Source organism: Chaetura pelagica, unplaced genomic scaffold, assembly GCF_000747805.2.
Source record: "Chaetura pelagica isolate M959 unplaced genomic scaffold, ChaPel_1.0 scaffold139, whole genome shotgun sequence".
NCBI lineage: Eukaryota > Metazoa > Chordata > Aves > Apodiformes > Apodidae > Chaetura > Chaetura pelagica.
In genome coordinates this window covers 331,044-341,822 of record NW_009970717.1, presented here as the reverse complement: position 1 = coordinate 341,822, position 10,779 = coordinate 331,044, and the positions used below count along the sequence as shown (strand labels likewise).

At 38.8% G+C, this 10,779-nt stretch overlaps 2 protein-coding genes across 2 annotated transcripts in view; one reads left to right on the top strand and one right to left on the bottom strand.

Annotated features, from left to right (window-relative positions):
* The window catches only part of PDCD5 (programmed cell death 5), an 11,964-nt gene extending 8,879 nt beyond the window's left edge, over positions 1-3,085 (bottom strand). Inside the window, exons 1-2 of the mRNA XM_010006219.1 lie at positions 2,953-3,085; positions 13-179 (exon numbers count right to left, since the gene is read on the bottom strand). Coding sequence (XP_010004521.1) covers positions 13-179; positions 2,953-3,085 — 300 coding nt within the window. The remainder of the gene's footprint in view (positions 1-12; positions 180-2,952) is intronic.
* Positions 3,086-7,404: 4,319 nt separating this feature from the next.
* The window catches only part of LOC104396379 (neural-cadherin-like), a 32,869-nt gene continuing 29,494 nt past the window's right edge, over positions 7,405-10,779 (top strand). The window contains exons 1-3 of the mRNA XM_010006218.1: positions 7,405-7,531; positions 8,389-8,614; positions 9,174-9,378. Of these exons, the coding sequence (XP_010004520.1) occupies positions 7,405-7,531; positions 8,389-8,614; positions 9,174-9,378 (558 nt within the window). The remainder of the gene's footprint in view (positions 7,532-8,388; positions 8,615-9,173; positions 9,379-10,779) is intronic.

Here is a 10,779-nt window from a genome sequence, read left to right as displayed (position 1 = left end):
GGCGGCGGCCGCCTGGGAGCTCGTCGTCCGCGTCCGGGAGCGCCGAGGTAGGTGAGGGCGCGGGGTGTCCGCGGGGGCGCGGCTGCTGCGCTCGGCCCCGCGGTTGCAGCTGCGAAAAAGAGTTGCCTCTTGCGCAGAGCGATGGCCTTGTGCCGTCAGTAAGTTGGGAGGTGGTTTGTCTTTGGGGGAGCAAAAAGTTCCCAAGTGACAACAAGCACAGAACGATGGTTCAGCGTCAGGTGTCGTGTGCTGTTAATGTTGTGGAATGTAGTTTTGATCTTTTAATTCTGTCAACTATTGAAACAGTGTAGGCGGCAGGAAGCATCCATGGTGAATGCGGACTGTGCAGCTGTGTACCATGCAGTAAGGTGGCTACTAGAGTTTAACTGTTTCGTCTGTTAAAAGTCTTAGTCAATAATGAGCAGCATGGAAAATGTGTAGTGTAACCAGAGAGCGGTTTTTATGTCATAGGTGTGTTGAGACAAAGCGTGTTAGATGTACCACACTGCTCACAGACAAGTCTTGTCTACTAAAATGCTTTCCAGAGGTCTAATCCTTGTAGCATGCAGGTCAAGTCGTTGAGTTTCAAGTCATTAGTCAGGTTAAGCTTGTTTGACTCACAAGTGTGATGTGAGTTTTTGTGAGCTCGGTGCCTTCACGTTTATGTGACTACTCTATTTTTTTTTAAATCTGAGGAGTCCAGTGTGCACCACTAAAATGCCATGTTTATGATTTAAATCGTCATAATTCACAGGCTTTTTGTGTTACGTAACTTCAGGTGCTGTGAAAACTACTTCTCAGCAGTGCAGCTGCTCAGACAAGCTCCTTTTAGCCACAGGACAGTGCCGGTGAGGGAGATGAAGAGCTTTCCATGCTCTCCCTCTTCTCCTATGTTTTCTGACTGAGGGGCAGCCCATAGGAGTGAGGCAGTTTATTATTCCTTGGTGTCAGTAAATCCCTGAGGATGCCTGTAGGGATTCCAATTAGTGCTGGCAGTTTCAGTGACACGGTACTTCCCCAGTGAAGCAGGCTCTATCACCACTTCATTTCACTTGGATCTCGAGGAACAACTCCCAGATCTTCCTCCCATTGCCACTTATTTTTTTGTCATGCTTGTCACTGTGGCATATTGATGTCAGTCATTTGTACTGGCTTGAGCTTCTGCTGCTAACCAGGAGGTTGCTAGACCAGTTTCCAAAACAGAAACGTTTTTCTGTGTCCTATCTTTGCTACTCAGTCTCAAGCAAGGCTACACACCAAAGGGGCTGTCATTACTCAGAGGCAGTGACAAAATCTGTCTGGTCAATCTGAATACGCTGCTGGGATCTTCACCCACTGTCATGTTGCTCAAGTTTCAGCACTTTGTTGGGAACAGAGCTGTCCCTGTCAGGATCAAAAAATGTTTCTAGAGAAGTGGTAGCTAACCTTGCCTCTGGTTACTGCTAGTCTCACTTTTGTGATGGTTTTTGCTCTTACCTAGTCTGAATATAGAAGTCTGAGTTTGCCTGGAACAAAGCTTGTCACTCTGTCATGCCAGAGATTTCTTGGCTGAAGCAATGCTTGCTAACCCACTTAAGAAGAAACAAAGCAACTTTAACTAATTTTCAGGGATTTTTTTTCACTTGCCATGCTGTTCTACTAAATAGTTTGGAGTGTTTTCCACTAGCCTGACATATTACTTCTAGTAGTATGATGCAGTAAGATAACAATCTCTAAGCAATATGTAGATTCTGATTCTGAGAGATTAGGTAGACAGTAATTGTGGACGGTACAAATAGCATACTTCAGGTGCTAGTGATTTTCAGTTTGTCTAAAGGAACCTAAATTAAAATAATACATCTTTATTATTACTAGGGTTTTTTTGTCAGATGAAGGTTAATAATGACTTGACACCTTTAAAACTCTTAAGTTGCAGAATGCTTTCATTCTCATTGTATAGGAGTTAAAATACATAGGTATTAGAAACAGATTTAGAAAGTTAATGTTTCTTTTCTTACGCACAATCCAAACTTCAATAATGTGACAAAAGAGAACTAAAAAAGATGGGGTAGGAGAGGGAGAAGACTGGCCAGCAGAGCTAGATGTTTTAATTAGTCTGAAATAAGGAAGGTGTAGAAGATGACAAAAGCTCCAGCCAAACAGAAGTGAGCTCTCAGGATGAGTTAGTGTGGAGATGGTTACACTGAGTTTTGTTGTGAATGAAAATGTAAGCTCAGGTTCTTTCTTCAATTTACTTTGCTTTTAACATTTTTGCGGGCTTATTTTCCATAGTACATAACCATAAATACTCCAGCAGCTGCGGTTTTCTAGTATTAGAACATATGATATCAGATGTTGATTTATGTTCAAGAGAGGAGGTACTGTCTTGTTTTACAGTTCAACTTCGAGTGAGTTCCTCATGTGAATTCTTAGAAGGAAGGTATAAGCAGGCAGAAGTCAGTTTTAAGAAACAGAGATCACAGATCAGTCAAGGCTGATTAGTTGCTGTAGTTGGATAGGATGTTACCTTTCAGATGAGGGCTGGCCTGCCCAACATGGTTGTCAGCTTGTGGTGTGCAGGAACAGGTCCTGCAACTCTGCTGCCTGGGCTACCTGTGTTCAAGGGCAGCTCTGATACCATGCAGCCAGCTAACCTTGTGTCAGACAGATGTCACAAACCTTGTCTGTGGCCCCTGCCCCTCATCTTGGGAGCTGCACTTAAGCTCAGGTCCTTTCCTGAGCCTCCCCAGGGAGTGTGCTGTACCTGGCTGTGTATCTTGCTGACCCTGACATTGTCTGCCTGACTTGGCTTCCCACTTGACCTGAGTTCCACCTTATCACTGAGTGTTGGTCTGGTGACCACTAGACTATTGAATGAACCAAGTTTATGTCTCAGGATCTGCTCTGCTCTTTTTGCTCAGTGACAGTGAGGTCCCTGCCTGACTTGTCCCCTTGACTCCCATTTCACCTTACCCTGCAGAGCAGCTTGTCCTTTTTGCTCCTTGACAGTGAAATGCTGCAGCTTCAGCAGCAGCGCACATGCATTTGTAAAGTGTTGTCTGTACCCTGACTTGCCTTGAGAACTTAAATTGCCCTGTCTGGACATTGGACAAAAAAATTAGATCTTGACAGCTGAAATCACTCATTTGAAATTGAAATATGGCCAAGCAATATTTACATTTTTAATGATTTACAAATATGTTTTGCTAAAATAAAAAAAACAACCTCAAACCCCCTGCGACCCCAAACCAAAGAGAGACACCAGAAAAAAACTTGTACATTAGTTTTAGCAACATGATACTAAACAGAATTAAAAATTTCAAGACTTAACTTCATGAGCGTGTTTTTTGGCACATGGTCCTTGATCAGCAAATTTGTTGGTGACCCCACTGGTCACTCAGCCCTGAGAGATGTTCTTCAGTTAACCTTGCCTGGAAAGAGAAAAGTAATGGTTACTCATGTTTTCTGTAGCATTTCAGATTTGATCCCATTTAATTTCTTGGGACACAGTTTACTTCGTCCTCATAAAAGCATGATGGTATTTTAAGTTTTTACCCAGTTGAACAGAAGGCAGAATTTCTTAGTCTGTCATACACATTAATATTTTAATGTAGATTAGCATTTAATTTGGGAAGGAGCCGTTATTATTCCATTAATGCTTAGGGCAGGGGGGGAAGTGCATGAAAGATCCTGTCTAATCCTCTGTCATCTCAAACTCCTCTGACCTTACTTCATCCATGGGCATTAACTTTGTAATCCCCTGTCGTTCATTTTTTCTTACCAGAGGATTTACTAAGGGTGATGTTTGACATGCCTTCCAAATACTGAACAGCAGTTGCTTTTATTTTAGGTATATTTGCCCTGGTGAAATCGAAATACAGTATGGACATACCAATTTTAGTGATAAATGTTTTAAATCTTGAAGGTTTTCATAGTCAGAAGGATCATCTATTTTAATTCTAACTGAGGCCTCTGTCCTTTACTTGCTGTATTGATTCTGTGTGTCCTAAGAATTGTCCCTAAGAACTAAGTAGCTTCCAGGGTGATGTTTTGTCTTTCACAATTTTTATTACCCCTTTTATGTATTACAACCATGTTAACAGTTTGACATCAAGCTGGTTTTAAGTTGAAATAATCATCTGTTACCCAGCAGATGTGTTTTCTTAACTGCAGTGATTTTGTGCAGTTATTCAAAAGAAAAAGTACATGCTGTGTGCATTTTGGAAAAGTATGGGTGTTTACAGGTTTGGAATGTTACTTGTGATGGAAAGGAATGTCTGGGGAACCTCCAGAGCACCACATTGATGTTTAGTCATTCTGAATGTTTTGATACTGTGTTTTCTACTCCAAGCAGTCAGATTAAGAATATATTAGTGAGACTATTGGGACTTGAATGCCAGAGGTGTTTAGATCTTCTGCCTGTTTATCATCTCAAACATGGAGTTCTGCAAGAGAAATAATCAATAAGCTTTTTTTTTCCCAAGATCTAAATAGTTTTCAGTCTCAGAAATGTAGTGTCCAAATTTGTAGATGGAGTATCTTTAAACCTTCTTGAGTTTAGTTTTTAGAATAAAAAAGGGAGTGAGACTTAGCCTGCAGTAAACTTGTCTTTGACTTCAAAGTCTTTTGGTGTAAAAAGGGGACAAATTCAGTATTTTGAAGACATCTTTCTTTTGATTCACTTAACAATATACAGTATTAAATAATAGATAGTTTCAGACAAAAATTCCACTTTATTATTCTTAAATAGGAAATTTGATTGCCTTAGATGATTAATCTTATGCATATAATATTTCATGCTTCTTTAAGTGTTATGTGCCTACAAGTCAGTATTAAGGAAGTGGCAGCTTTGGGATAAGGGCATTTGGGGGCAGTAGAGCACAAGAGGGTTGAAAAAGGTAAGGAAGGCTTGGTCTACATGACTGCTTACTTCTCATCACTGTTCAAAATGGGAACAGATTCATCAGTCTTTCTTCCCTGCTGCAAAAAAATTGTTTGTGAAGTCTCACAGACAGATGTCCTTTCTCCCTCTAATAGCAGTGCACTCAGCAGATACTAGTTTATTGCTTTTTCCTAGTCCTAATGGCAAGAGTGGTGTGAGTAGGCTTCAGTTTACTGAGATGCATATAAATGTCCATATATGATGTGCCATGGTCAGCTTTTTCTCTTTTATTTTATTTTTCTGGAAAAGTTACTATTTCTTGTCTTTTTCTGTTTGCAGTCCAGATACTGTTAGTTCAAAAGACTTTCTGTGCATAATGATACAAAATACAGTAGACTGTGTCAGTGACACTAGTAATTGTGGTGTTTGGTTTTTTTTCTTGCACACGATGGGCTACAGAGAAACAAACCAGCTTTTTCCAAAAAAATGTGAGAGAATTTCAAGAGGACTTCCCATTTTTACAGTGGCAGGGTAGCTGCTACCTCTTTAGCTATCTCTTTATGATAATGCTATTTGTCAATTAGTATTAATTGATTAAGACACATGTTTTGTTATTAAGGATATCTGTTGCGATTATTAGTTTGTAGTCATTATTTCACATCTGGTCATGCTTGGTTTTTGTGTCTGCCACTCTCAGCAGATGGATACCACACTGGGAAGTCCCTGATAACAAGATTATCACTTCACTCTCTTTTAATTGGCAATTTATATTAAGAACCACTCTGCCATGATCATACAGCTCCTCTGATGATTTCTTTGTTTTTGTACCTTTGTTTTCTGATTTGCTTTAACTGTTATTTTAAAAGACATATGAGGATAAGGAACAAACATGACAGACTCTCAGAGTTGAGACTTTGTAAGACTTAGAAGCACATGGCAAGTGAGAAGTTTTCCATGAAAATGTGAAAATAAATGTTGTATGTATCCATGCTCTGCAATGGTGCAGGGCGTGTTTAAGGTTCTTTTTCAGGAAGCTAATTGCTTCTGAGATTTGCTGTTCAATACATTAGAAGTTTGGATTTGTTGTAGCCACTGTTTTTTCTTCTATGCTGTCTTAAGCTAATATTATATTCCCTGGAACATTAGGTTCCCAGTACAGGATTAACAATTTACTGTCAATGCACTTTTTGTTGCCCCTTAGGAAAAAAAGGAAAAAAGGCAAAAAGCTGTGTACTCACAGTTACAGTTCTACAATTTAGGTGAATTAATACAGTTTTGCAGTTTAACTTTGAAGAACTTAATTGATTACCTTGGGAGAATGCTGTTTTTTCTATTAAGAGAATTTTCTGGATAAGAACAGAAAGTACCCAAAGGTCATGACGGATTAAGTCTCAGGAATCTAAACTAAGAAACATGTTTGGCTTTGTCAATCACAGCACCAAAGCGTTTTCTTTACCACAATCTACTTACTGGTTGTTTATAGATTGCAGATTATGATATGGTGTACTAAATACGCCACTTGCCATCAGACAGGTTTCTAATTATGAAAAGGTGCAGATTGCAAGAGACTTATGTGAAATATACATTAGTACTTCTGTGGGAGTAAAGGGGTAACATCAGTAAATGCATACATGAGACAGCAGTAACGTATTTTAGTTGGAACATGGATGTTTTTGTAATGCTGCAATTGAGGAAGTGGGGAGGGAGAGAGTATACAGCTGTTCAGCACTAAGTGGCACCTTTGTGGGAGAATATTTCTTAGACATGTTGACGACACTTTTAGAGTCTTAAATATTAAGTTCCTTGTATTATTCATCAGATTTAAATTAAAACGGGTAATTTCAGATGTTTCTCTTTGCATGTTGTTTCAGTTCCTGTAAAGCTATTTTGGAAAGATATGCGTATATGTGTAGATATGTTTTCATGTATGTATAAATAAATACACACGGAAATAAAAAATGTTTTTTAACAGCATTTCATCTTTAAAAGAAGTTCACTGAAATTCTAAAAATGGTTTTCGCTTTCTAAGCAGGAAAATCACTAGTTAGGGTAGATGACTTAGAATTTTTTGGCAACAGATATTTAATTTTCAAAATTCAGAGTTGCTATAATAATTACATAGACAAAATATTTCTTGATAGATTTTTTTTCCCCCCTTCAGGAAAAAACACTTTTCAGAAAACATATTCAAATTTTTAATGTTTAAGAATGTGTGATCTTTCCTACAATGCGGCATTTATAGAATGTAACATGGGTGGCCTCAGTTGTGCTCTTCAGCATATTTGTGCAGGTTCTTTTTCCCCCGTTGTGTCTGGATGCTGTTAATTCCAGGAGAGCCTTAAAACCCACTATTTTCTGGATTACACACCAACAACATTGCAGACAATGTGCGCTGAGGAGTTGATACATATTTCTGTTACTCTGCTCTTAAGTAGTTGTCTAAGTATTTCCTCATTTTTCCATGACCATTAGGGAAGGATTGGTACTTGGTGCACTTGGCGCTTACTGTGACAGACGTGAATGACAATGTACCTGAATGGGCCATGGAGCCCTTCCCGTTTTTGGCTGTGGTTTCCCCTGAAGCTGCAGGAGGTACTGAAGTATACAAGCTGCTTGCTGTGGATGCAGATGAAGGGATCCATGGAGCTGTAGAATATTTTCTCTTGGAAGGTAAATTTAAATCCTCTAATTTCCTTTGTATTAGGCTTCACTATTGTGACTTTTTTGTCTTTTATCCTCAGTTTTGTTAGTGAAAGATCTTCCCTTCCTCCTGCAAAAGGTTCATAAGCCTTCAGCTTCTTTTGTCTGAGAAAAATAAACTTTTTTTTGAGGTTATGAACGGATTTGTCAGATTTGAAGTGTGTTCTCCTTGCAGAGTTGTGTTCCTGCTTGGACTGTTCTCCAGGGGATAATAAGGACTGGAGCAGTCATTACTCCTCAGTGCTTTGGCAAGGGGGTGGCAATGGCAGCAGGAGTTGGCACCTCCCTGCTGAGCTGCATGTTTATTAGATAGGGCAGTATTTGAACAGTTTATTGGGTGGAGGGGGTTAATGCTCCTTTTCCCTTGTGGGTGTTGTGGCTAATTTCTGATTGATTTTTAAGGCTCTGGGTTGTGCCTTAGCTTTATAAATCTAGTATGGACTCAATAATTTTATTTGTGGAGCTCTTAAAAGAAACATCAGTAATAGTTGAAAACTGTCTACTCAAAGGGGGAGCAGCAATAACACTCTGAAGGTGAATTTGTTCTTCTTGGTCAGGAGTCTTAACAGGGTATTTCTGGTACAGGATATTTTAGGATCAAGTGAAGTACTGGAGGATAAGGAGGAGTACAAATTGCCCAGAGAAGTAAAATGCAAATTAGAAACTTGTTGAATGTAATTACTGATTTCTCAGTTCTAAAACTTCTGAATTTTTTGTGTGAATGCTGATTCTAAGCCAAAAACAACTCAAGAATTGGTGCTTTATTCTTATCTCAATCAAGTAAAAATGTCCTTGCTGACAGCAGTTTGTGGATCTGTTCTTTTTAGGTGGTGAGGACAGATTTGAAGTTGAGAAGGACACTGGCTGGATTAAAACAACGGGTTTGCCATTGGTGAGGGACAAGGAGTATTTACTGACTGTACTAGCAGCAGATAAGCTTGGAAGCAGAGGGTCTCCAGCCTCTGTTTCTGTAATTGCTGGATTTCGACCACCACAGTTCACGAATGCATCATACTTGGTTTATGTTCCTGAAAGTGTGCCCCAAGGGAAATGGTAAGTAACAGTTAAATATAATGCAGTGAGATTGTCTTCCTAGTTTAACTTCTGTTTGATCTCCCCAAAGCCTCAGTATTGTTTGTATAACCTGAAACATGCACACTGTTCATGACTGGCTTTCAGGGTTTTGCAGTTACCTGGTGAAGCTCTAGGATGGTATGACTGGAGCAGCAAACTCACTGCGCTGTTATTAAAATGGATCTTTTGAGTTTTAATTTATTTTTTACTTTTCTGCCTGAAAACTATCACTGCTGTAGAAGAAAGTTAGAGTAGGTAAATTTAGTTGCAAGAGAAATGAGAGCCTCAGTTCCTGTGTTTTTAATTCTTACCTTGCTCAGTTTCCAAGAATCGTATCTTTATCTGTCTAACCTCAAATAGAACTACTGTATAATGAGATGTTTGAATTGGGTATTTAGGCACAGCTGTCATTGACTTCAGTGAGTATTGCTCTGATCAGACCTACAGGATTGCACAATCATTTCTGATAGGTATTTTTTGTCATATTTTTCAGTATATTATGTTACATTGTCCTCTTTCTTTTTTCCTCTCAATGCAGCTTTGTTACAGTCAGTGCTGTATCGTATCAAAAGAAATCCCTGAGCTACAGTTTAATAAGTAACCGTAGTGGTCTATTCAGTATTGATCAGGCAACAGGAGGTATCAGTTTAACTCGGAGTGTGGATTATGAGAGTGACCAACACCAGTATCATCTTTTGGTCAGAGCAGAAGAAAATGAAGGACAGTTGAGTAGTGCAGCTGAGGTAGGTGTTCACTTCTAGCAGTCTGTCTGTTTTTCCATTTTCCTTCAACCTTTTCAGATTTCTGCACAGATTCACTAGGGACTCCCATACTCCCAGCTCATTATGTCTATTCTCCTGTTCATTTTAAAAGTCTTTCTTTCTGTGGGTAGATGTTGAGAGCTGGTTTAGGTTCTGTTAAAGTTCTTTATTGTTGATACTGAAAAAGCTATTTCTAATGGATCATAATGGCAGGACCATCCTAGGTTCTGGGCCTTGCCTGGGAAGATATGGAAACAGATGTAGCCAAAAGCCAAACATGAGGTTTTGTCTTACTCTAAACCTTAATAAAGTATGTGTATATTTGAGATTATTCCAATTTAAAACAAAAGCAGAACAGAAAATGGTTTGTTTCATATTAAGAACAGAAAGTGAACTTGTAAAAAGACAAAATAAGAAAAACTCACACTTGTTAAAAGATGATGCTTCATGGTGTTTTAGAAAGCTGTTTGACAGCAGAAATACTTAATATAGTTACTGCAGTTGTTTGAATTCCAGGATTCATGGAGCTAGGAAATGCATGCAATGTAACAGTTTGTTCCCACTGTGGGAAATAAGATGTACACTAGAGATGGAACAGGAGGCAGAATTATTAGGAGCAAGTGGGAGGACACAGAGAGACAGTGAATCAAGTGTGTCAGTGTTTCAAACAGTGGATGTAGCACGACAGACGCTGATGATTTCTATTGACCTTTTTTTCATAGCATGAGATGAAGACAGGTAGAATATTACTTGAAAGAGGATTATGAGATTATTTTACAAATACATTTAGCCTAAATGTACTTTAACTTGAACCTACTTTACACTGATAGAACCTTGGTAGTTATGAGAAAGCAACTCCCAGTTTACATGAACCTGTATGAGGGTAGATGGAGTGTACATCTGCTTGTTGCATTGTGATGCAAAATACCTCAAGAACCACCATGAAGCCTGACTTAACACATTCCTTACTGTTTAGAATGTAAACAGTGCAACTGTAGACTCGTATTTGACTTAGGAATAAGAAAACATTTTAAAATATTTTAGAAGCAGAATTGTATTTCTTAGTTGTTTTCCATAATCAGTTCCATTTACATCTGGTTTATGCTGCTGTAATTTGAATTCAGAACTTGGTCTTGGAGATTAATACTGCTAACATATAATATGCTTGGCAGTAGAAATTTTAGTATTACGAGTCATGGAAGTGTTGAAAGGTAAGATAAAATAACAGAAAAGGATGCTTGGACAGCAGATGGTCCATTAAATTAGTAAGAGGAAATAATCAATGGAGATGAAGGGGGTGGGTGGAAAATGTTACTGTAGGGGACTTGGACTTGGCAATTCCTAGTGTTTTGAAATCTCATATTTTAACAGTTCTCAGCAGGA